Below are 26,144 nucleotides of genomic sequence, written 5' to 3' on the forward strand. Positions count from 1 at the left end.
CTCATGGCTGAATCGCTTTGCATCTTTCCTGGCCTGGGTTGGAACGGGGGACAGTGTTGGACAGCCAGGGGAGGAGGATCAACCGGCCCAGCATCGCCTCCTGCTGGCTGTCTTGGAGAGGAGCCACTCCTCTTGGGCAGTCTTGTCTCCTTTGGTAGATTTGGGAAGACTTTACGTCTTGAGCTGAGTAGCTATCAAATAACTGGGCAACAAGTGATCGCCTGGTGGAGCTGACATGGTTATCACCAGCCTCACCTTGCTGGTTAGGTTGAGCCCTTGCCAGCTAAGAGCTGTCAATGAGACCCCTGTCCCCCGCCCCACTTCATGCCTGCCGAAGGCCCAGCCGACAAGAGGCGGGCGAGGAGCAGTGGTGCCTCTAGAGGCGCAGCTAGGACTTTGTGGACCAGCGCGCCCCCTGCTGGTCAGTGATGGCAATGGAAGTGGAAAGGAGGGTGATGCACAGGATCCTGGGGCCAGGGAGGCAGTCACAGCTCCAAGGTTTTGGGCTGTTCTGGCCCTTCTTCCTTCCTCTAGCTGTCTAGACCAGGCTTCCAGACCCCACAGCTATCTGGGGTCTGGAGGGGTGAGGAGGACATGGCTCCTTGCCCTTGGCAGCCCTAGCCTCCTTCAGGGCAGGGACCCCGGTCCTGGCATCTCCCCCGCTGTGTGAGCACCCCAGTTCTGGTAGAACCCCACAGGTGCCCTCTGAGGTTGGACCATCCCTGAGCTCTGACCTAGGGGTGAGGGCCAGCACCTGCCGTGACTGTGGGAAGGACTTTGGGCCGTTAGTCCTGGAGGGCTGTGACCTTGGGCCAGTCACTTCTTCAAGTGCCCCTGTCTTCCTTCAGTGGATCGACTGAGCTCCTGCTCGGTGCCAAGATAGGGTGTGGGGTCACCGCCGAGATTAAACTGGCAAGGACTGGCTGAGGATGTAGCACAGCAGCAAGCTCTTACTCAGCATGCACAAGGCTCTGGGTTCCAAACTCAGCACTTAACTTACCTGACTTCAGCCACATGTGGTGGCTCACACCTGTAATCCTACTACTTGGAAGGCTGAAATATGGAGAATTACAGTTTAAGTCCAGCCCAAGGAAAAAGCTGTCAAGACTCCATCTCAACTAATAAGACAAAGGTGGGTTTGGTGGTAAGGACCTGTCATCCCAACTATGTTAGAAGTGTAAATAGGAGGACCTCAGTTCAGAGTCAGCCCAGATACACAAATTGGCAAGCTGCTTCTCCCCAGTTACCCAGCAAAGAGCCTGAAATGAGCCGGTGGTTCACACCTATAATCCTAGCTACTCAGGAGGCTGAGATCTGAGGATCACAATTCAAAGCCAGCCTGGGCAGGAAAGTCTGTGAGATTCTTATCTCCAGTTGACCACCAGAAAACTGGAAGTGGCACTGTGGCTCAAGTGGTAGAGTGTTAGCCTTGAGCTGAAGAGCTGAGGGACAGTGCCCAGGCCCAGAGTTCAAGACCCACGACCGACCAAAAAAAAGCCTGAAATGGAGGTATAGCTCAGCTGGAAGAGTACCAACCATGAGCCTATCCAAGAGAGACCCTGATTTAAGCCCCATTACACACACACACACACACACACACACACACACACTACACATACACAATTAGAGGGTCTCAAGTGCTACACAGGAAAAGGTAAGAATTGAGAAACGGATACCTGGGCACAGGCTCAAAGGTGGTAAGAGGCAGGACATGGGAGATCTGAAGGGAGGGCAGAGCTAATGAATGAAGCAGTGTGTGCAAAGTCCTGAGGCAGGACTTGCAGACTTGAAAGACATCAGGGAAGCCAGTGTGGCTAAAGCACACGGACTCCGGAGAAGCCTGGGTCTCAAGACAGGCGGACAGGAGAGTCTCAATGGCTGTTTTGGCTTTTGCTCTGAGCAGCTAGAGAGTTGAGAAGCAAATGATAATCTATTTTTGAAGAATCAACCTGGGAGAGGAGAGGCATAATCCAACAAGATTTTTTTTAAATTGGTTGTGGGGTTTGAACTCTGGGCCTAGGCACTGTCCCTCAGCTCTTCAGCTCAACACAAGCAATCTACCGCTTGAGCCACAGCGCCACTTCTAGTCTTCTAGTGGTTCATTGGAGATAAGACTCTCACAGACTTTCCTGCCCAGGCTGACTTTGAACGGTGATCCTCAGATCCCAGCCTCCTGAATAGCTAGGATTATAGATGTGGGCCACCAACACCTGGCTTCTAATAAATTTGTTTATTTTTTTTCTTCTTTGTGATAGTGAGGATTGAACTCGGGCCTTTGAGCTTGCTAGGCTAGTGCTTTACCAGTTGAATCACTCTCTAGCCTGCTAGCTTTACTTTGTTTTTGTAGATAGCTTTCATGCTAGCATTGCCTGGGCCAGCCTTGAAACTTTATTCTCCTATCTCTGCCTTCTAAGGAGCTGGGACTATAGGAGTGTGCTACCACACCTGGCCTGCGGCCTGACAGTTTCACACAAGTACCCTATTTACTGTACTGTGAGTCAGGGTACTACCCAGGAGACTGTTAGAAACCCATTGTCCTGATTCAGGTGAAAAGCAGCTGTGGAGGCAGTATGAAGGTGGAGCCAACAGGATTCCAAGGAGAGAGGAATCCAGATGGGGTTAGGGTTTGTAGCCAGTATCTCTGGAAGATACACGGAGCTTTCTTAAACTGAAATGGGGAATGGGGTGGGGTTGGGGGGGGTGTGAGAAGCTGCTCAAAGACCTCATATCTAATTTGTTTATTTTTTATTTTTCAGTCGGGAGGCCTGAACTCTGGGCCTGGCGCTGTCCCTCAGCTCCTCAGCTCAAAGTGAGCACTCTACCACTTGAGCCACAGTGTGGCTGCCAGCTTTTTCTGCTTATGTGGTGCTGAGGAATTGAACCCAGGGCCTCATGCATGCCAGGCAAGCACTCTACCACGGAGCCACTTTCCTAGCCCCCTCATTTTTATTTTTGTGCTAGTACTAGGGCTTGAACTCAGGGCCTTATGCCCTTACCTGGCTCTTTCACTTAAGGCTGGCACTCAACCACTTGGGCCACAGCTCCACTTCTGGCTTTTTGCTGGTTAATTGGAGACAAGAGTCTCTTGGATTTGTCTGCCCTGGCTGACTTTGAGTGGTGATCCTCAGATCTCAAAGAAGGATTGCCCCCCACCCTATGACCCTATGTGTGCTTGGTTCAGGCCGGGCAATCCCACCTGAGTCTGCCTGTAAACATTTCATGGTGGGCCTAGCCTGTAAGGCTCAGAGGCTGAGCTGTGAGGCCAGGAAAGGGTTAAAGCGATTGGAAGACAGAACTAAACCCTGTGAAGGTTAAACCATCTAGGCAAGACAGATGTAGAGCTGTTGGAACATTAAAAAAAAAAACTTGAAAAAAAAAAACCAAAAAACTTGAGACCTTAGTCAGGCACTGATGGCTCACTCCTGTAATGCTAGCTACTCAGTAGGCTGAGATCTGAGATCATGGTTTGAAGCCAGCCCTGGCAGGAAAGTCAGTGAGACTCTGATCTCCAATAACCACTGAAAACCGGAAGTGGCGCTGTGGCTTAAGTGGTAGAGCACTTGCCTTGAGCTGAAGAGCTGAGGGATAGCGCCCAGGCCCAGAGTTCAAGCCCCACAATTGACTAAATAAATAAATCAATCACATTAAAAAGCTTGAGACCTTGGATAAGGGAATACTTACCCTATTCTCTGCCCATGTCTGCAGTCCCACCCTCCCCCACCCCAGTACTAAACTTAAGTAACCTCGGTCTCCTCACTCGGACTCTATTAAAAACTCTGAGTCAAAACTCTCCTTAGCTCAGTCTCAAAGCCCACGGGAAGGCTGGGTTCCTCATTGTCCTCAATAGACACTCCTAGCCAGTTGAGAACCGAGTCCAGCTTTTTCCTTTTCCTTTCTCCTCCATTTTCCTAACAGTCTCCTGAGTAGTTAGGATTACAGGCATGAGTCACAGATGCATAGCTATCCTGAACTTAAATTTCAGATGGGCATGATAAGTAGTATTTAGAATCCTAAGTCAGGGACTCGGGTTCGGTCTGGGCTGGAGACAGAAGCGTGGGCCGGCTGTGATCATATGGGAGATCCCCTACAGGTATATGTTCATCTCCACGGGCAGGCCCACCTCCAGCCAGTGTTCACAGATCCGCGCCCGCCCAGCCCTTGGGAAGCACTGGTCAATGTTCTGTGGCCTTTTGCTTCTTCAAACTGTCCTGTGCATGGCACCTCATAGTGTGTGGCCTTTCAAGTCTGTCTTCTACCCAGCATGATGCTTCCAGGTTTTTCCCTTGTGTGTTCCAAGGTGTTTTAATGGCTTAATAGGAGTCTATTGTATGGCTCAACCATAATTTAGTTAAGACGTTGGTCATTATTATGACACTTGGTTGTTTCCATTTGGGAGCTATTAGAAGTAAAGCTTCTTTGAATATTTGAGGACAGGTGTTCATGTGGATGCAAGTTTTCATTTTCTAAGAGAGAAATGGTCATACCAAGAGGTCAGTATCAAGCCCAATGCCAGTGGCTCATACCTGTAATCCCAGCTACTCAGGAGACTGAGATCTGAGGATCCCAGTTTTTTTTGTTTTTTGTTTTGGCTGTGGGGTTTGACTCAGGGCCTCAAAGCCTGAATGCTGCTCCTAAGATTTTTCACTCAAGGCTAGCATTCTACCACTTTGAACCATAGCTCCATTTCTGGTTTTCTGGTGGTTAATTGGAGATAAGAGTATAAAAGAAGTTGGGTGCCGGTAGCTCATGCCTGTAATCCCAGTTACTCAGGATACTGAGATCTGAGGATCGCGGTTCAAAGCCAGCCCGGGCAGGAAAGTCCATGAGACTCTTATCTCCAATAAACCACTAGAATGCCAAAAGTGGCACTATGGCTTAAGCGGTAGAGCGCTAACCTTGAGCTGAAGAGCATAGGGACAGCGCCCAAGCCCAGAGTTCAAGCCCCACGAACAACAACAAAAAAAAAAGTATAAAAGATTTTCCTATCAGAGCTGGCTTCAAACTGGCAATCCTCAGATCTTAGCCTCTTTTTTTTTAATTTTTTTTTTTTTATTGTGAAAATACTGTACAGAGGTGTTACAAGTACATGGGCAAGATAGTGAGTACATTTCTTATCAAGCATTGTAGTCTCCTCAGATCTTAGCCTCTTGAGTAGCTAGAATTACATGCATGAGCCAATGGTGCCTGGCTAGTTATTTTATTCACATTTATTTATTTATTTATTTATTTTTCGGTCATGGGGCTTGAACTCTGGGACTGGACACTGTCCCTCAGCTCTTCAGCTGAAGGCAAGGGCTCTACCACTTGAGCCACCGTGCCACTTCTGGTTTTCTGGTGGCTTATTGAAGAGTCTCATGGACTTTCCTGCCTGGGCTGGCTTTGAACCACGATCCTCAGATCTCAGCCTACTAAGTAACTAGGATTACAGTTGTGACCCACTGTTGCCCACTCCATGAGACTCTTATGTCCACAAAAGTACTCAGGCTGGTCGCCGGTGGCTCCTGCCTGTAATCCTAGCTACTCAGGAAGATGAGATCTGAGGATTTCTGTTCAAAGCCAGCCTGGGCAGGAAAGACTGTGAGATTCTTATCTCCAATAAACCACCAGAAAATGGAAGTGGCACTATGGTAGAGCACTAGCCTTGAGCTAAAGAGCTGAGGGACAGTGCCCAGACCCAGAGTTCAAGCCCCACCACCGACAAATAAAACTACTCATGGGCTGGGAAGGTGGCTCAGTGGTAGAGCGCTTGCCTTGCATGCCTGAGGCTCTGGGTTCGATTCCTCAGCACCACATAAGCAAAAAGAAAAAAGCCGGAAGTGGTGCTGTGGCTCAAGTGGTAGAGCTCTAGCCTTGAGCTGAAGAGCTGAGGGACAGTGCCCAGGCCCAGAGTTCAGGCTTCACGACTAGACCCCCCCCCAAAAAAAATAGATAAATAAAACTACTCAGGGGCTGGTAAGGTGGCTCAGTGGTAAAGCGCTTGCCTTGCATGCCTGAGACCCTGGGTTCGATTCCTCAGCACCACATAAGCAAAAAGAAGCTGGAAGTGGCACTGTGGCTCAAGTGGTACAATGCTAGCCTTGAGCTGAAGAGCTGAGGGACAGCGCCCAGGCCCAGAGTTCAGGCCCCACGACCAACAAAAAAAAAAAAAAAAAAGGTGAGGGGCACAGAACTGGAGGGGTGGCTCCAGTGGCAAAACTTCAGCTTTGGCTAGAAAAGGCCAAGTGAGAATGCAAGACCCTGAGTTTAAGCCCACAGAAAATAAGGGGCCTGATTAGCTTGGCCCACCAATACCCATGCCTCACTGCTCTGAGAGTTGCTCTCAAACTTGAGCAGGGGTGTAGACACCGCTGGAGAACTTAGTAAAAACAGAGTCACACATCTGAGGGAGGCTAGGAGGAGGCCACAGAATCAGAGGGAAATGGGAAAAATACAACAAAGGGGGGCCCCTCAGCTGCACTGGACATTAATGAAAATGAACTAAGCAAGTTAAGGGCAGCAATGGGAAGGAGGGAATGAGAGAGAAAGAGGGTTACACTAAGCAAAAGGAAAGAAATGTCCCTATCACCCAAGGTGGAAGAAATACTTGTATTGTCAAAGCTCATAGAATGCACAAACATTATAGACCATGATAATGACAATTTTTGCCTTGTGAAGGTTAAAAGATGTTTGTGACTAAGTATCATGACCTCACAATACTGTGAAATTTATGTAATCACTTAGTCTCAATGTAAAAAGATTAATAAAAAATAAAAGCGGGGTTTGCTGGAGCCTGCTCTCCAAGTCTCCTTTCCAGTAGGGCCAGACAATTTGCACTTTTAACAAGCTCCCTGGGGACGCTGATGCTATGGGCCCTGGGACCACACTGTGAGAACCGCAGGCTGCAGCAGCCTTCGTACCAGCTCCTCCAGACAAAACTTGAGGTCTCTGAGGGGGTGGGGAGACAATAATAATCCAGATCATCTTAGCAACACAGATTGGATTCCTTCCCCCCAGGGCAGTGCTGTGGTGTTGCGTCAGGATCCTCGAGGAAGCATTTCTGGGTGGAAACAGTGGTAATCAGACCCTGGGGTGGATGGAGAGGCAGATCTTGGCTGAGATGCTGAGGATCTTGAAGGGACATCCTCTGCACTGTGACCGGGCCTGGGCCCAGTTCTGCAGCCCACAGCTCCTCCTCCACCTGCGGCAACTCCCAGCCAGCGCTGTTACCTGAGTTCTATGTTATGTGGTGTGTCATCCCTAGATTTATATGTTGCAGTTATAACTCCCCAGTGTCTCTGACTATGACCTGATTTGGAATTAGGGCAGCAGCAGGTGTGGTTAGTTATAGTGCAGCAGGTATTCTAACATATCTGATGGCCTCACATGGAAAGGGAGATGTTATGATTGACTCCAGTCAATCAACTGCCAGGAGCAGGAGCGGTGGCCTGGGCTGGACCCTTCCCCAGAGTCTACAGAGGAAGTGGCTCCTGTCTGCATGTGTTTACTATGTGGCTCAGTTTGTGGCAGTTGGTTTTGGCAGCTAGAAAACAAGTTCATGGGCGCTGGGTAGGTGGCTCAGTGGTAGAATGCTTGTCTTGCATGCATGAGGCCCTGGGTTCGATTCCTCAGCACCACAAAAGTAGAAAATGCCAAAAGTGGCACGGTGGATCAAGTGGTAGAGCACTCGCCTTGAGCTGAAAAGCGTAGGGTCAGCGTCCAAGCCCAGAGTTCAAGGCCCACAACTGACAAAAAAACAAAAACAAAAACCAGTCTCATGGACTTTCCTTGCCCAGACTGGCTTTGCACCATGATCCTCAGATCTCAGACTCCTGAGTAGCTAGGATTACAGGCGTGAACCACTGGTGCCCAGCTTAATAGTTGTAATATTCCTTCAGACTTGCTTACATGTGTGTTAATATATATAGATAATTTTCATAGAGAGATGACATCATTGTTTGCTTATGCTTTTGTCTCTTGCCTTTTCTTTCCCTTTCTCTATAGCACTAGTAGGGATTGAGTCCAGGATTTAATGCATGGCAGGTGAGTGCTCTACAATTGAGCTACATCTTCAGCCGGCAGTAAAGTCCGTGAGACTCTTATCTCCAATAACCCACGAGTAAACTTGTAGCTGAAGTGTGGGCTATATAATATTCCCTTGGATCTTATCAAGCAGCTAGGATTCTCATCCTCTCACAAATATTAGACATTTTGATTAGGCCTCAGATTGGTATGCTTCCAATTAAAGTCCATGAGGTCACCTGTGCCATTCCATCTACCCTGTGTCCCCTGCACTGATATGCTTGCCAGATATAAGCAAGATCCAGACTACAAGATTTCATTCACCTTGTCAGTGGTGCAATTAGAAGACCCCAGAATGTCCTGCTCTCTGGACCAGTGATTGAAGACTGACCTAATAACCTCTTTGTCCAACATACACCCCATGTCAAAGCTGAGCATGTGCTCTGAGGGTATAATGGACACTTTATGTTCTTCTACTGGCCATGCTAAAAGAAAAAGAGCAGAGAGGACCAAATGCACAGGTACCTATTCAGCACCCACATCCAAAAGCAACTGTGCAAACCTCTGAGGAGGAGCCAAAAGGGTAGAGTCTCAGGCCTATAATGTTGTAACCTCATTTTATTGGATGATCAAACCTCAGGCCCTGACAACCCCTTATCCAAACTGCCCACCTCACACCTTGAGGTGAATTTCACTTTGCCCACACATAATTCCTTGCTATCTTTCTACTCTCTGTAGGTCTTTGTTGAATTTGGGGCAGCATCTTTTTTTCTTTTCTTTTCTTTTTTTTTTGTTGGTCCTGGAGCTTGAACTGTGGGCTTGGGCGCTGTCCCTGTGCTCTTCAGTTCAAGGCGAGCGCTCTACCACTTGACCCACAGTGCCACTTCCAGTTTACTAGTGGTTTATTGGAGATAAGTGTCTAATGGACTTTATTGCCGGGGCTGGCTTTGAACCGCAATCCTCAGATCTCAGCCTCCTGAGTAGCTAGGAATACAGACTTGAACGAACAACCAGCACCCAGCTGTGAAAGATTCTTGCATACAGTTTTATGTTTTCATTAATTAAATCTCTTGATACTTATCTAATTATCTAATTACATTGGCTCATAAATGTGTCAGTTTTATTTTTATAATTTGACTATCGGTCAACATGAGCACAGAGTTCAATTATATATATATATATATATATATATATATATATATTTTTTTTTTTTTTGTCACTCATGGAGCTTGAACTTGCCCTGGGCGCTGTCTCTCAGCTCTTCAGCTCAAGGTTAGCGCTCTACCTCATTTCCAGCTTTTTCTGTGTATGTGGTGCTGAGGAATTGAACCCAGGGCCTCACACATGCAAGGCAAGCACTCTACCACCGAGCCACATTCCCAGACCCATTTTTTTTTTTTTTGCTAGTCCTGGGGCTTGAACTCAGGGCCTGGGCATCGCCCCTGAGCTTGTTTTGTTAAAGTTTAGCACTCTATCACTTGAGCAACAGGGTCACTTCTGGCTTTTTCTGTTTATGAGGAATTGAACTCAGGGCTTCATGCATGCTAGGCAAGCACTCTACCACTAAGCCACAGTCTCAGCCCCAGAATTAATTCTTGTTTTATTTTTGCATTACTGGGAATGGGACCCAAGGGCTCATGTATGACCTATTCCTATAAAAACATTCCTGTAAAAACAAACATTTAATAAACTATTCTAGCACCACTAAGATTTAGTCAGTACCACAGGAAAACATGTCATAAAACATTTACATATAGATTAAGGAGAGATATAATTTCTAGACTATATAAATCTTCTTTCCAGAAATTCTAATGTTTTACATGATGTTTTCATTGGACTTGTAGTAGAGATACTTTATTATTTTGGTGGAGGAATACTGAGATTTGAACTCAGGGTCTTGCATTTGTTAGGCAAGTGCTCTGCCCCTTAAACCATCCCACCAACCCTGTTTTTGTTGGTTATTTTTTAAGATAGAGTCTCATTTTAATTCCTAGGCTGGCTTGTGCTGCTATTTATACTTCCTTCATATTTGGAATAATAGGGGGTGTACTACTGAACCCAAGATTGATTGGTTGAGAGGGTGTCTTTGAACTTTTTTTTTCTGCCTAAGATGGCCTTGAATAGATTCCTAGAACTCTGCTTTCTAAATCTAGGATTACAGGTTTGAGCTACCACACTTTGGGGTGTGTGTGTGTGTGTGTGTGTGTGTGTGTGCATTCCATACCTTCATAGACAATAGCCTCTGTCTTCAAACATCCTGGGTTCTAAGGACCTTATTCTCTTACTGCTTCCTCTCATGAAGTTTGTGTCTATGTGTGTAAAAGTGTGTGTGTGTGTGTGTGTGTGTGTGTGTGTGTGTGTGTGTGTTGGAGGAGTGTAAAATCTCAGTCTTGCCCATTCTCAGATTTGCTACAAAGCACTGCATTGGGAAAGGCAAGACTTTTTATATGGTGGGAAGGACACATATGTAGAATCCCTTTAGGAGTAGGGAAAATCTTCATTGTTGTTATTCACCAGACTTAAATTTAGGGCCTGGGTGCTGTCCCTGGGCTTCTTTGTGCTCAAGACTAGTGCTCTACAAGCCATAGTGCCATTTCCAGCTTTTTCTCTGTAGTTTATTGCAGATGAGTCTCATAGAATTTTCTGCTCCTACTGGCATCCAACTGCAATCCTCAGATCTCAGCCTCCTGAGTAGCTAGGATTACAGGCGTGAGCCACTGGAGCCCAGCTGGGAAAATCTTTTTTTTTTTTTTTTTTTGGTCTGGTGGCATTAGCATGAAGGGTCATGAACCTTGAAGCTGAGATGGGAGAAAGGTTGGGCTTGGCATGTAGTACAGACTGGTACGGTGTATATGCTTCAGACTGGAGGACACTGAGAAAGGATTCTACCTTGGGAACAGTAAAGGAACAATTGACTGAAATACTTGACCTAAATCTTTCAGTAACAGGAGGTTTGTCTTGAGCTGTCAAAAGTAACCTCATCTCTGAAGGGGGAAGACTTAACAATGGAGGAAGTTAAAGATGAGAGAGTGTGAGAGAGTGCTCTGGGGAAGGCTGAGAATATTCCATTAGATGACTTTATTTTCCTCTATGAAAAACGATAGTCGAAGTAGGGGGCTGTGGGGAAAGTCAAAGGTCTGCAAAAGCCACGTCAGGGTGGGGGGACTCAGGATCAGCAAGTTGCTGGGCAGTGTCCAGGTTTCAGCTTATTTGTTCTTTTGCAGGGTTGGGTCACAAGAGGGGCTGGGGACCCCTGGGCGCACAACGTGGAGAACGGGAGCAGTGCTATGTAGCACGGAGCAAGAACTCCCTAGCGTGAAGGCAAGAAGAGCAGGTTCTCTGCGGGAGAGGCGGGGCCTGGAATGTTCCCGTTCGGGCGGGACAGGCTGAGCCCCCGGGGCACACGTATGGGCTGCAGGGGAGGTTTCTGCGTGTCCGGACACTGGCCCGCCCGCAGGTAGTTCAAGCCTCCCAGAATCCAGGGCGGCATTGTGAGCCACGTGACGACCCCCAGACGATTGGCTGACAAGCAAGCATAATTGAGAAGATGGCGGCCCAACGGGAACCTCCACAGAGTAGGTGAGAGGCGGTGCCAGCGCGCAGGAAGGCCGCGAGGGGCCACGAGAATGCCAACCCTTCCCCTTCCCCTCGTGTGGGCAAAGACAGCTGATGTGCGGGGCTGGGCGGGGTCGGGGCGGTGTGCCTGCCAGTCCATTTCTGCACGGAGGGGACAGGGACGCGGGCCTGGGCCTCCAGAGACGGTGCGCGGCCCAGGCCACGAACGAGTTCCACGACCCCGCTTGGACCTAGTTTCCTAGTCCGTATCCAGGGGAGCGCGCCGGGGCCTTGACGCCCCAGCGGACCCAAGCCAGCGCAATCCTTGAACCGCGGGGCCAGCTCCGGCCTGCCCGCCGGGAGGCGTCGCTCGTCTCCCTGGCGACGGGTGCGCGGCCCGGAAGTGGGCGGAGCGTCCCGAGGGGCGGGGTATCTCTGTGACGCCAGGGGCTGGGCCTAAATGGCGATCCCCGAGAGGCTCCAGGGGGGGTTTGAACTGGCCAATGGGCGAGCTGCCGACCGGGTGTCGGAAAAGGAGGCGGAAGCGGGGAGGAGCCGCCGCGGGAGCCGGACTGCATCCGCCGCGGCGTCTCCATGGCACGACCCTGGCCTCCGACTTCAACGACTTCATAAGGAGACGTTTCTGGGCGCAGCCGTGCCGCTCTTGGTGAGAGGTCGCCGGCAGGCGGGACCCAGGGCACTCCGGGCGGCTCCGCTCCGGTCCCCGGCCGGCCGCGTTGGGCCGGCGGGCTCGTCCGGCCGGCGCGGAGGCCCCCCTCCGGGTCGCGCCGCGTCCCGGGGTCTGGCGCGCTCGTCCCCTTCTGTCCGAACCCGGCCCGGCCCCGCCCCCCGGCGCGGGGCTGCTTCTCCTCCCGCTAACGGGCGGGCCGGCCGCCTCCCTCCCTCCCTCCGCTCCCGGCCGTCGGCAGGGCTCCGCTCCCTCCTCCGCCGCCCTCGGGCAGGGCTTCGCCCCTCTCTCTATGGGCAGAAACCCATCCCCTCGTGGCCACTGGTGGGTGGCCGCCCTTTCCCTCCCGGCCGAGGCGGCCCTCGTCCTCTTCGCCGGGCGGCGGGGCCGCCGGGGCCGCCGCCGCCCCCTCGGGCCTCGGCGCAGCAGTTGTGCGCTCTGCTAGTTGGGGGCGCGCGTCCCCGGCCGCCGCTACCGGGCAGCCCGGGGGACCTCGCCCGGCCCGGGCCTCCGTAACTTGGGAGTTTTTTTTTTTCTTTTTCTTTTTCTTTTTTTGTTGAAGCCCCGCCGGCTCCGGCGGCGCCCGGGAGCGCTGCCCCTCCCCCGTCCCGGGGCCCACTGTCAGCGTAGCGACCCCGCCCCGCCCCCCCAACCTCCTCCTCCTCCTCTTCCTCCTCCTCCTCCTCCTCCTCTTCCTCCTCCTTCGGCTCCTGCCCCTCCCCCTCCAAACCCGATTGGTTTTCCTCGGCATCTGTTCTGCCGGGAACGCCCCTTCTCCTAGGAGACAGTTGCCCTGGCCCCTCCCGCAATCTCACTCCAGCTTGGTGCGCGGGTTCCGGCCCCTTGGGGGGCCCACTCCGGGCCTAGCGATTTACACCCATCTTCACACTCCAGCCAGCCCGCAGGTTTTCTCCCTAGTAGCCAGCCACCCACCCTCTCCCTGGGGAGGGAAGCTCCCGCCGCACCGCGCCCCCCCCACCTGCCTACTAGCAATCCCACTCGACTCCCTCCCTCCCCCTTCCCTGGAGGTCGCGCTCAGCCTCTCCTATCTCCTCCCTACTTTGGCAGGACAGTTGCTGTGCGACTTGGACAGTAGAGGAGCGCCTCCAAAGTTTTCATCCAACTGCTACCCCCAAAGCTTCCACCCTCCTCCCCTGAGAGGACGTTTGATGCCGGGCCCCTGAGATTCTCATTGACAAGCCCCTCTGGGTCCCCCTGAGCAGAGCCTGCTGACCCAATTGCCCACCTTTGCGGCTTTGATGCCTAGCCATGTCTGCCTCATCCTCAGGCGGCTCCCCCAGGTACTGCCAATGTGTGGGGAGCCTCTGCAGTAGGGCAGGGAAAAGATGGTCAGGGGTCCCCAGGCCAGGCTTGCTGGAAGCTTTGTTTACCAGTTTTGTATACCGGCAGTTTTGACTAGATACTTAGAAAAAAAATTTTTGAAAGGATAGTAGGAAAGAAATGGCCACACATCACGATCCCAGCTCCTCTGACTCCTCTCTCTGCCTCCCCAGATGCCACTGCTTCCTGGTATCAAATGGGGGTCACCCTTGTCTTAAGGCAGTACTAAACTCTGAGCCTTTTTTGATAGGAAGCCGGGTGTAAATAAATGCACATGGTGCATGAGGTGGATGTGCAGTTAGCAAGGTGTTGGCGATTTCAGGGGCTTTGATGGCTTTAGTGAAAACATCTCTTAGAAATGAGAAGGGAAAATACCTAAGTTCCTAGCTTTCTTATTCCTTGGCTAAGTGACTATATTAGGATTTTTCTGAATCTTTTTTTTTTTAAGTTAAGGCTTTAAACTAAAACATAGCAAAATGCTTATGAAAGTGCTCAGTTATTGTGTTTGTAGTATTTTCCCCAAGGATTTTTGTGGAGGAAAGGTAATTTCTTTTTTTTAAGCCATCAGGAGACAGTGGTAGGGACTGATTTTTTTTTTTTTTTTTGGTCATGGGGCCTGAACTCTGGGCCTGGGCACTGTCCCTCATCTCTTCAACTCAAGGCTAGTGCTCTACCACTGGAGCCACAGAGCCACTTGTGGTATTTTCTGCTTATGTGGTGCTGAGGAATGGAACTCAGGGTCTCATGCATGTGAGGCAAGCACTCTAACACTGAGCCACCTTCCCAGCCCAGGATTGATTATTAAGGCTCCTCCCATCTAGAATTTTTGGAGATTGGACTTCTGCTATCTGTAGATGCTATCTGTAGATGTGAACAAGATGCATTGCACATGAAAGAAAAAAGATGTTCCTACTTCTTGGGTCCTTAAAGGATAGCAAGTGAAATATTTGAGGAAATAGGTACTTTTTCATGTTCTTTTTATTTTTTTGTCAGTCATGGGGCTTGAACTCTGGGCCTGGGAGCTGTCCCTCAGCACTTCAGCTCAAGACTAGTGGTTTACCACTTTGAGCCACAGCACCACTTCTGGTTTTCTGGTGGTTAATTAGAGATAAGAGTCTCATGGACTTTATTGCCTGGGCTGGCTTTGAACCGCAATCCTGAGATCTCAGCCTCCTGAGTAGCTAGGATTACAGGTGTGAGCCACTGGTGCCTGGCTCTCTTTCATGCTCTTAAAGGAATACTTGAGCCTTAATTTTATGAGTTTGAATTACAGTGATTTTGTTCCTGAGCAAAATGCTTTGTCTCTTTGTGTTAGCCATTGATTTCTCTGGAGCTACCTGTGCTTCAGGCATCCTAGTGTGGATGGCTGTCACCTCATCCAAACTAGCATCTTGGCTGCTGCTTGTGTCCTGCCTGCTTTTTGTCCCTTGACAGGATAATAGGTAGGGCTTTTCAGCTAAAGGTCACAATACATGTGATGCGATGGCAGGTTAAAAGGCCACCTGTGCCAAATGCCCCTCACCCTGTTTCCATCTCTTCCTGGGCACAACATGCGAGCCACGTGCTCGTCTACAGGAAGCCAAGGAATACCAGCCTGGTCCTCCTGGCTGTGAACTTGTTAGCACGACCTGCAGTACGTAATCTCCAGAGAGCTAAGAAATAGAAGAGCTCTTGTTTTCTGTTTATAACGCAGTTCTTATGCCCGGGTGCAGGTTTCCATCGTGTGGGAAGAACGGAGTAACGAGTCTCACGCAGAAAAAGGTCTTGAGAACACCTTGTGGCGCACCCAGTGTAACTGTGACGGTAGGTGATATGCATGTGCAGCAGCCCTCTCCAGCCTGGGCTCCACCAGAAATGCTTCTGCACGCTTTTGCTAGTGGCTGGCTGCACCATCGGGACCCAGATGCTCTGCACAGTGCTGCTATGTGTGTCCTGTTGATTTCTTAACTATTTTTCTTTCCCTGTGATAAAGCTGCCAGGTATGAGGAGGTTGTCTTAGCAATATTATCCTTTCAGAAAAATGCCCACGTTTCAAAAACATTTAAAAAAAGAAAGGAGGGCTGGGAAAGTGGTTCAGTGGAAGAGTGCTTGCCTCACATGCATGAGGCCCTGGATTCGATTCCTCAGCACCACATAAGCAGAAAAAGCCAGAAGTGGCGCTGTGGCTCCAGTGATAGAGCCCTATCCTTGAGCTGAAGAGCTGAGGGACAGTGCCCAGGCCCAGAGTTCAGGCCCCATGACACACACACACACACACACACACACACACAAAATGGAAAGAAAGAAACAAAATGAGGGGAAGGGATAGGAGCTGGTGGTGGGCAAGGGGTATGTGGCTGGAGTTCAGCCTGCTCATGGTTTCTTTAGAAATTTTACAACCTTCCCATCCTTGGCATTCCACCAGCCTTCTATTCCCACAGTCCTTTACCTGCCTGCTGACTGGTTTATTCTGCATCCTAACCCATTTGTGTGTTTCCTGTGCTAATCTGCATGCCCGCTAAAAACCACTGTGTAGAAAGGTGTACCTAATTTCCAGGTGCGCTACACTTAAGTCCATGGAAGAGCTGTGTTTTCTGGCAGCTTGGATGGAGATGCAACTGAGGACCCTGGGATCTGAGTTTGGTGTCTGGAGTAGAGCCTGTGGAGCTCTCAGACCCTCTCTCCAGTAAACGTAGGCCTCCCTGTGGTCTTTAGTTGTAATCTCTGTGGAACCTGCCAGATAATACTCCTGCCTTGGCCTCTGCCTGCATGCCAATAGTTGGTAGCTGTCCTGCTCGCTTGGTGGCTAGGCTTTCATTGTCCCCAGAGGCTATGAGCTCTATTTTCATTTCCAGTTTACTTATCCACAGATCAACCCTTTTTGTGTTGCCCTCCCCTGCCTGCCAGAAGCGAACCATGAAGGACCGCTCTTCAACTCCCCCCTTACATGTTCATGTGGATGAGAACACCCCTGTCCACGTCCACATTAAAAAACTCCCGAAACCATCAGCGACCAACAGCCAGGTAGGAGCACTGCCAATGGGTGAGATAACAGCTGTGGATCAGAGTTACTTCTGGCCCAGCATCCTCACGCTTCTGACTCCAGAGGTTTGGGAGACACACATTCTTTCTGGAGGTCACTGATTAGAAGGTAGGCATGTCATTGAGTAGTCGCAGCAGCAGCCTTAGTCATAGGAGGTGCCCCTGCAGAGTTGGAAGTGGAGCCACCAGAGTGACACTATGGACAGCGAGGGCTGGAGAGGTGACCCTTGGTTTGTACCTTTCCACAGAAATCTCATAAGCGCGGAATGAAAGGGGACACCGTGAATGTGCGGCGGAGTGTCCGGGTGAAAACCAAGGTACCTTGGATGCCCCCTGGAAAGTCATCTTCCCGGCATGTGGGATGCAAGTGGGAGGTAGGCTCATTCTTGTTCAGGCTTTTTTTCTTGGACTGGTCAGATTCTAGCAGGCCTCAAACTCGGTATGATTCAGGGTGGGCCATTTACCAAGAACTTGCTAACCTTGGGGGTATATGAATCCTCCCAGCACTGGTAGGTGGTAGGCACTTCTCTCTCAGCACAGACACGATACCTAGGCTTTCGAGAGAACTGATTGGCCTGGAGTCTCACAGAGAACATAGCAGAACTAGAGTCAGGACTTGTGGTGTCTCATTCTGGAAGCTAAAGTCAGCCTCTGCTTACATATAAAGTGCCAGTGTAGTTTTCCTTATGTCTAAAACATTATTGAAGATAAATACACATACCAGCACATACATATCCAAGAAAGCAGTACCATAACAGACCATATGAGAATCCTGTCAGCACCACTTTTGGGCCAGTCTCCTAGGAAATAATTACTTTCAGTGTAGCCAAGAGAACTTAATGTTGCTTGGCTATCTGTTCACTCACCTACCCTTCTATCTACTCTCTAATCTATCTGTTCATCTTATCTATGATGTACACTTGAATATATTTATAAGAGTCATAACAGGCATTGCTGGACACAGGTTATAGCTAGAAACCAGGCAGATGTGCCCCTTTAGACTAACTTCCTAGTTTAGTTACTGTGTAAAAAACTCACTGATAGAAGGCTAAAATAATTTTTTTTCCTTGCCTGTACTAGTGCATAAACGCAGGATCTCCGGCCCTCACTTAGCTTTTTTTGCTCAAGTTGAAGCCACACTTTAATTCTCACATCTCAGTCCTTCTATCATGCCTCCTGACTAATTGGGGTTATAGGTGTGGGCCACCAGCACCCAGTTCGACCATGTTTTGATCAAATTTTTTTTTCTTTTTTGCTGGTCCTGGACCTTGAACTCTGGGCTTGGGCACTGTCCCTGAGCTGCTTTTGCTCAAGGCTGGGGCTGAACATTTGAGCTACAGCTGCACTTCCAGCTTTTTTAGTGATTAATTGGAGGTCTCACTGACTTTCCTCCCTGGGCTGGCTTCTAACCCTTATCCTCAGATCTCAGCCTCCTGAGTGTCTAGTAGGATTGTAGGCATAAGCCACTGCCTCCTGGCAGAGATTTTCTTACTGTGCTAGAGGCATGCCTCAAGTGAGTTGAAACCTAGTATAACCCCCCCAAAAAAAAAATCTCAAGAAAACCTTAGTTTAAAACGATCACACTTGCACTTTGTTAAAGATTCAGTCTTCTTGTAGTTAATTATGAGAAGTCCAAAAAGGAAATCATCCTGACATTTATGGTCACATTCTATAGTTTTGTACTCTGATTTGCCAATTAATCTCTGATTTACCAATTTATAAAAAAGTGTGTATAGGATATTCTTAAGAATAAATGGAAAGTGTTCTGACCAGTACAAGAAAGCACAAGAATGAGTGGGTTTTAGAACTGGGGATGTAACTCAGTTGTAGAGTTCATACTTAGCCTATGTGAGGCCCTGTTTCCAATTCGCAGCAACCTTCCCCACCAAAAAACATTGGAATTAAAATGATATCGGTAATAGCTACTGAAAATTCATTTGGTAGTATTGGATTTGAACTTGGGGCCTTTTGCTTATTAAGCAAGTGCTTTACTACTTAAGACACTCCCATCCCTTTTTGGGTAAAGTCTTGTGTTTTTGTTCTAGAACACTTGAAGCTAAGATCCTCCTACCTCTCTATGGCCTCCCAAGTACTGCCATCACAGCAGCCCACCACACCACCACCCCAGGCTTTCTGTTTGAGAATGGGGAGGAGGGGCCTAAGGGGCCTAATTGAATTTTGATCCTTATATTCTGCCTTTGGAGTAGCTAGGATTATAGGTGTGAGCCACTACTCCTAGCTTGAAATATTGATTGATTGCTGGTATGGGGAAGTGAACTCAGGGTCACCAGCTTGCTCAGCTTGCTTTCCTGGCTATCATTTACCACTTCAGCCATGTCTCTAGCCTGGCTTTTTGCTGATTGTTTTGGAGATGAAGTCTCACAGACTTTTCTTTTTTTGGTGGGAGGTGCTGGTTGTGGGGCCTGAATTCTGGGCCTGGGCGTGGACCTTCAGCTCTTCAGCTCAAGGCTAGTGTTCTACCACTTTAGCCACAGTGCCACCTCTAGCTTTTTCTGCTTATGTGGTTATGAGGAATCAAATCCAGGGCCTCATGCATGCAAGGCAAGCACTCTACTTCTGAGCTACCTTCCCAGTCCCTCACAGACTTTTCTACCTGAGCTAGCTGAGATTGTGTGGATTTCAGTCTTCTGAGTAGAATTATAGGTGTGAACCACTGACACCTAGCTGAAATATTTAAGAATAAATAGGGGAAGTGGTGTTGTGGCTCAAGTGGTAGAGTGCTCATCTTGAACTGAAGAGCCCAGGAACAGCACCCAGCCCTGAAGTTCAATCAAGCCCCAGGACTGACCAAAAAAAAAAAAAGTAATAATTTGAGCCAGGCACCAGTGGCTCAAACCTATAATTGTAGGTACTCAGGAAGCTGAGATATGAGGATCTCGGTTCAAAGCCAGCCCAAGCAGGAAAGTCTGTGAGACTCTTTGAGACACTTAACCACCAGAAAACCGGGAGTGACGCTGTGGCTCAAGTGGTAGAGCACTAGCCTTGAGCTGAAGAGCTAAGGGACAGCGCCCAAGCCCAGAGTTCAAGCCAAAAAAAAAAAAAGATAGGGCTCTGAGTGTGGCTCAAGTGGTAGAACACATGCCTAAAAAGTAAGAGGTGGTGAGCTTAAACACCAGTACTGTTTAAATAAAAACAGGCTCACACCTATAATCCTAACTACTCAGGAGGCTGAGACCTGATGATCACAGTTCAAAGCCAACCCAGGCAGGAAAGTCCATGAGACTATTTTTTTTTTTTTTGGGTCCGGTCATGGGGCCTGAACTCTGGGCCTGGGCGCTGTCCCTCAGCTCTTCAGCTCAAGGCTAGCGCTCTACCACTTGAGCTACAGCCCACTTCCGGCTTTTTTCTTATGTGGTGCTGAGGAATCGAACCCAGGGCCTTGAGCATGCAAGGCAAGCGCTCTACCACTGAGCCACCTTCCCAACCCTATTTTTTTTTTTTTTTTTGGGTCCGGTCGTGGGGCTTGAACTCTGGACTTGGGCGCTGTCCCTCAGCTCTTCAGCTCAAGGCTAGTGCTCTACCAATTGAGCCACAGCACCACTTCCGGCTTCTTTCTTTTTGCCTATGTGGTGCTGAGGAATCGAACCCAGGGCCTCATGCATGCAAGGCAAGCGCTCTACCACTCAGCCACCTTCCTAGCCCAGTCCATGAGACTCTTACTTCCTTCCAGAAAACCGGAAGCGGCGCTGTGGTCCAAGTGGTAGAACATTAGCTTGAGTTGAGGGACAGCGCCAAGCCCCAAGTTCAGGCCCCACAATCGACCAAAAAAAAAAAAAAAAAAACAACCCAATCCCCTTAAATACTAAAAAACAGTACTCACTTCAGCAGCACATATACTAAAATTGGGACAATATAAAAAAGGTTGGCATGGCCCCTGTGTAAGGACATAATGTAAATTAGTGAAGCATTCTATTATAATAAAAAAATAGGTCAATCTGTTTTTTTCTATTGAATGGAAAAAAGTTTAGAGGATGACTATTATTTCAGGCATATGGAATAGTAAACATTTTTTGGTATTTTTCTTTTTCTTGGTCATGGGGCTTGAACTCAGGGCCTAGATACGCTGTTCCTGAGCTCTTTCATTGAAGGCTAGCACTGTGTACCACTTTGAGCCACAGTGCCACCGGTTTTCTGGTGGTTAATTGGAGATGAGTCTCTCAGACTTTCCAGCCTGGACTAGCTTTGAACCATGATCCTCCTGAGTAGCTAGGATTACAGGTGTGAGCCACTGACACCCAACTTCTGTGACTTTTGAAAGACAACTTCCTATATAAATTTCTATAGTCCCCCATGTTGGGAGAGGTGCTGTCACACTAGAAAAATGTCAAAAAGGCTCAGGAGACTGAGATCTGAGTATCCAGGCTTAAAGCAAGCCTAGGCAGGAAAGTCTGTGAGATTCCTGCCTCCAGTTAAGCACCAAAAAGTCAGAAGTGTTGCTGTGGCTCAAGATGTGAAGTGCTAGCCTTGAGTAAAATAGCTAAGGGATGGCCAGGCCTTGGTGGCTCACACTTTGTATTCTTAGCCAGTTCAGGCAGGGAAGTCTTATGAGATTCTCATCTCCAGTTAACCAGCTAAAAAGCCAGTAATGAGTGTAATTGTGGCTCAAGTAGTATAGAGCCTCAGGGACAGTGCCCGGGCCTTGAGTTCAAGCCCCAGTATTGGCGTACAAAATATGCCCCAATACCAGCACACACAAAAAAAGTCATAGAAGAAGTTGGGTGCTGGTGGCTAATGCTTGTAATCCTAACAACTCTGGAGGCTGAGATCTGAGGGTCAATGTTCAAAGCCAGCCTGGGCAGGAAAGTCCGTGAGACTCTTAGTTCCAATTAACCACCAGAAAACCGGAAGTGGCGCTGTGGCTTAAGTGGTAGAGTGCTAGCCTTGAGCTGAAGAGCTGAGGCACAGCGCTGAGGCCCAGAGTTCAAGCCTCACAACTGACAAAAAAAATTAAAAATTATTGTTCAATAAAACTTCATAAGTACGGCTGGGAAGGTGGCTCAGGGGTAGAGTGCTTGTCTTGCATGCATGAGGCCCTGAGTTCGATTCCTCAGCATCACATAAGCAGAAAAAGCCAGAAGTGGTGCTGTGGCTCAAGTGGTAGAGCACTAGCCTTGAGCTGAAGAGCTGAGGGACAGCGCCCAGGCCCAGAGTTCAAGCCCCAGGACTGGCAAAAAAAAAAAAAAAATCATAAGTAAATGTACATGTATCAACTATGTCCTGCTTTCCTTTGCTAGTTCCTGTTACTTGTCGCTCATGTTCATTTCCTGTAGTTTTCCCTGAGCATGATTTCACTGTTTTTTGTGTGGTGCTGGGTATTAAACCAAACCCCTGTGAATGGTAGGCAAACATTCTATTATTGAACTACACCCTCGGCCCATTTGTAATTATACTATTTTTCCTTTTTACCTGATCTTTTGTTAGGAATACTCTTAGCTTTAGTCAAAATAACATCACATTGCTTAGCACTTATTTTTGTGTAACTTTTTTTTTTTTTTTTGGGTCGGTCATGGGGCCTGGGTGCTGTCCCTCAGCTCTTCAGCTCAAGGCTAGCGCTCTACCACTTGAGCCACAGCACCACTTCTGGCTTTTTCTGCTTATGTGGTGCTGAGGATTCGACCCAGGGCCTCATGCCTGTAAGGCAAGCACTGTACCACTGAGCCGCCACCTTCCCAGCCCTTTGTGTAACTTTTTTTGTGGTGTTGGGGATTGAACCGAGGTGGTTATTACACAAGGGCTTACTATTGAATAGCAGTCCTAGACTATGATTACTTTGCCTTTTTTTTTTTTTTAGATGAGGTTTAGCTGTATTGCCTAGCCTGGCCTTTGAACCATTTGGCTCAAGCAATCTTTTATGTCAGCTTTCAAATAGAGGGGATTGTAGATGTAGTTTTGTTTTTTGTTTTTTTTTCTTTTCCTGAAACAATGTCTCACTTGAATTCAGTAGCCTTCTGACACTTAACTCCTAAGTGCTAGGATGACAGCATACACCATTATGCCTGCCTTCATCTTAGTATTCTTTGTGTGTGTGTGTGTGTGCATGTGTATGTGCGTGTTTAAAAAATTAAAAGTCTCATGGACTTTCCTACCTGGGCTGATCTCAGTTTCCTTAGTAACTAAGATTACAGGCATGAGCCACCAGTGCCTGGCTTCATCTTAGTTTTTTTTTTTTTTTTTTTGTCAGCCATGGGGCTTGAACTCTGGACCTGGGCGCTGTCCCTCAGCTCTTCAGCTCAAGGCAAGTGCTCTACCACTTGAGCTACACAGCATCATTTCTGGTTCTCTGATGGTTTATTGGCAATGAGAGTCTCATAGACTTTCTTGCCCGGGCTGACTTTGAACTGTGATCCTCAGATCTCAGCCTCCTGAGTAGTTAGAATTACAGGTGTGAGCCACCGGCACCACCGGCGCCCGGCTTCATTTTAGTATTCTTAATCCCCAAAAATCCAATTACCAGGGACAAGAGAGCACCTGCTCTTAATTGAACCCCACGGGTCCTGACTATTTGATGTAATAGCTACACCATTATTAAACACTTTGCCCCAATGGCTCTAATCTCCCCTAGAATCTGGAAGGCAGCCACCTCCAATTGTTAAGAGCAAAGAGCTACCAATAACAAGAAGTGATAGGGCATCAAAATAACATCATAGTGAGAGAAATATAACCTCATGAAAAATCTTGCCCCTAGATTTTCATCTTTCTTTCTTTTGTTTTTTTTGTTTGTTAGTCATGAGGCTTAAACTCTGGGCCTGGGCACTGTCCCTCAGCTCTTCAGCTCAAGGCTAGCGCTCTACCACTTGAGCCACAGCGCCACTTCTGGTGTTCTGAGTGGTTTATAGGAAATAAGAGTCTCACGGACTTTCCTGCCCTGGCTGGCTTTGAGCCTCGATCCTCAGATCTCAGCCTCCTGAGTAGCTAGGATTACAGGTGTGAGCTCCCAGCTTAGAGCAGTAGTCTTGAGTATAAAAGCTCAAGGACAGCACCCAGGCCCTGAGTTGCAGCCCAGGACAGGCACAAAAGAAACCAAAATAGTGTTAATGCAACATTTTTTTTTTGTGTGTGTGTGTCGGTCCTGGGCCTTGAACTGTGGGCCTGAGCGCTGTCCCTCAGCTCTTCAGCTCAAGGCTAGCACGCTACCACTTGAGCTACAGTGCCACTTCCAGTTTTCTGGTGGTTTATTAGAGATAAGAGTTTCACGGAGTTTCTTCCCTGGGCTGGCTTTGAACCGAGATCCTCAGATCTCAGCCTCCTGAGTAGGATTACAGGCCTGAGCCACCAGCGACTGGCGCATTAATGCAACTTTGCATAAATTTGTGGAAGTACAGATGCATTAAAAAAAATTAGTGATTTTTTTTTTTTTCTGTGCGTGTCCTAGGGCTTGAATTTAGGGTGTGGGCACTATCACTGAGTTATTATGCTCATGACTAGCATTCTTTACCACTTAGGCCACAGCTCTACTTTTTTTTTTTTTTGTCCATTGTGGGGCTTGAACTCTGGGCTTGGACGCCGTCCCTGTGCTCTTCAGCTCAAGGCGAGGGCTCTACTTAAACCATAGCGCCACTTCTAGTTTTCTGGTGGTTTATTGGAGATAAGAATCTCATGGACTTTTCCTGCCTGGACTGGCTTTGAACAGTGATCCTCAGATCTCAGCCTCCTGAGTAGCTAGGATTACAGGCGTGAGCCACTGATGCCCAGCTTCTTTTTCTTTTTATAGTTACTTGAAGATAATCTCACTGACATTCCTGCTCAGGCTGGCTTCAAACTATGATCCTCAGATCTCAGCATCTTTTTTTTTTTTTAATTGACTTTATTATCCAATTGATTCAAGACACTAAGATTTGAGGATCGTAGTGGGAAGCCAGTTCAAGCAAATTCTCTAGACTTTTTTTTTTTTTTTTTTTGGGTCCAGTCGTGGGGCCTGAACTCTGGGCCTGGGCGCTGTCCCTCAGCTCTTCAGCTCAAGGCTAGTGCTCTACCACTTGAGCCACAGCACCACTTCCGGCTTTTTTCTTTTTGCTTATGTGGTGCTGAGGAATCAAACCCAGGGCCTCAGGCATGCAAGGCAAGCGCTCTACCACTGAGCCACCTTCCCAGCCCCAGATCTCAGCATCTTTGACTAGCTAGGACGAGTGTTTAAAGCAGCCCTGTTAGAGAGCTTCACGAGAGAAGTAACTCAAGGGTAGAATACCATTCGTGAATCAAAAAGCTAAGGGACAGTGCCCAGGCCCTGAGTTCAAGTCTCTTCCCACCACATACCAACACACAAAAATTAAAAAAAAATTTTTTTTTGAGAGTGCCTTACTTTGTTACCCAGATCTGGAGCTTGCTGTTATGTAGTTCAGACTGACCTTGAATCTGTGATCCCCTTTGGCCTCCTGAGTGCTGGGATGACAGATGTGTACCACTAAAGTATTGCAGATATTACTATATTTGCCTTGCCTTGCCTTGCCTTCTCCTTCCTTGCCCCTTTGATTTTCCTCACCTTTCCCTTCACTTTCTTTCTTTTCTCTTTTTGAGATAGGAATCTCACTGTGTTGCCTGGGCCAGTCCCAACTCCTGGGCTAACGCTGTCCTTGCATCTGTTCTCCTCTTGCATTGTTGGGAATTGTTCAGAAGCCTCCTTTAGACATTAGGTAGCATTCCCTAAAGAGAGTCTAGAATGGTGGTCTTCCCGGGAGGGGCTCCTTACTCTTCCCACCTCAGCAGTCTGCAATCTTCCAGTGGACAGACTGCTGCCATGGAACTCTAGGCTGGGGCTCGGCCCTGGGTGCTCACCTGTGTCTCCCTCCTGTATGTTAGAATCCACCTCATTGCCTGGAGATCACACCACCATCTTCGGAAAAGCTAGTCTCGGTGATGCGGCTGAGTGACCTTTCCACAGAAGATGACGACTCTGGTCACTGTAAAATGAACCGTTATGATAAGAAGATTGACAGTCTAATGAACGCGGTTGGTTGTCTCAAATCTGAGGTAAGAGACCTAAGAGAGTAATATGGCTCAGGCAGGTCCTCAGGGGGACGGGTCACTCTCAGCAAGCCTGTCCAGGTCGTCAGAGGTCCTCTATCCAGGGGAGGGCCCCATCTACTGGCACTTCCCTTGTGTGGGGCTGATTTTGACTGAGTATTTTTTTTTTTTTTGTCAGTCATGGGGCTTGAACTCAGGGTCTGGACACTGTCCCTGAGATCAAGGCTAGCACCACTTTGAGCCACAGTGCCACTTCCGGTTTTCTGGTGGTTAATTGGAGATAAGAGTCTCACAGAACATTCTGCTCGGGTTGGCTGTGAACCATGAACCTCAGATCTCAGTCTCCTGAGTTTCTAGGATTACAGGTGTGAGCCACTGGTATCTGGTTTAAGTTCTTACTTTTTTTGATTGATTATAATCCTCCTGAGACAAGCATGACTACGCTACACTGCTCAGTTTTTTTGGTTGTTATTTGTTTTGTACAAGTCCTCAGGTTTGAACTCAGGGCCTGGATGTGGTCCCTGAGCTTCCCTTGCTTGAGGCTAGTGCTCTACCACTT

The 26,144-nt window shown here is 48.4% G+C and overlaps 1 protein-coding gene and 1 non-coding gene across 14 annotated transcripts in view; both read left to right on the plus strand.

Moving 5' to 3' along the window:
* Positions 1 to 11,498: 11,498 nt before the first annotated feature.
* The window catches only part of Odf2 (outer dense fiber of sperm tails 2), a 40,280-nt gene continuing 25,634 nt past the window's right edge, over positions 11,499 to 26,144 (plus strand). The window contains exons 1-6 of one of the 13 annotated variants that reach the window (XM_042681004.1): positions 12,133 to 12,220; positions 13,310 to 13,542; positions 15,295 to 15,385; positions 16,469 to 16,585; positions 16,852 to 16,977; positions 25,421 to 25,591. In XM_042681004.1, coding sequence (XP_042536938.1) covers positions 13,511 to 13,542; positions 15,295 to 15,385; positions 16,469 to 16,585; positions 16,852 to 16,977; positions 25,421 to 25,591 — 537 coding nt within the window. In that variant the 5' untranslated portion in view covers positions 12,133 to 12,220; positions 13,310 to 13,510. Of the gene's footprint in view, positions 11,578 to 12,056; positions 12,221 to 13,309; positions 13,543 to 15,294; positions 15,386 to 16,416; positions 16,586 to 16,608; positions 16,713 to 16,851; positions 16,978 to 25,420; positions 25,592 to 26,144 lie in introns of those variants that run through there. The other 12 variants (XM_042681005.1, XM_042681001.1, XM_042681002.1 and 9 more) reach the window with 12 other exon arrangements.
* Positions 20,437 to 20,543, plus strand: LOC122109093. Its single transcript, XR_006147670.1, has one exon. It is a non-coding gene; the product is annotated as a U6 spliceosomal RNA (small nuclear RNA).

This window comes from Dipodomys spectabilis, unplaced genomic scaffold (assembly GCF_019054845.1).
Source record: "Dipodomys spectabilis isolate Male_0828 unplaced genomic scaffold, ASM1905484v1 ptg000067l, whole genome shotgun sequence".
NCBI classification, from domain to species: Eukaryota; Metazoa; Chordata; class Mammalia; order Rodentia; family Heteromyidae; genus Dipodomys; species Dipodomys spectabilis.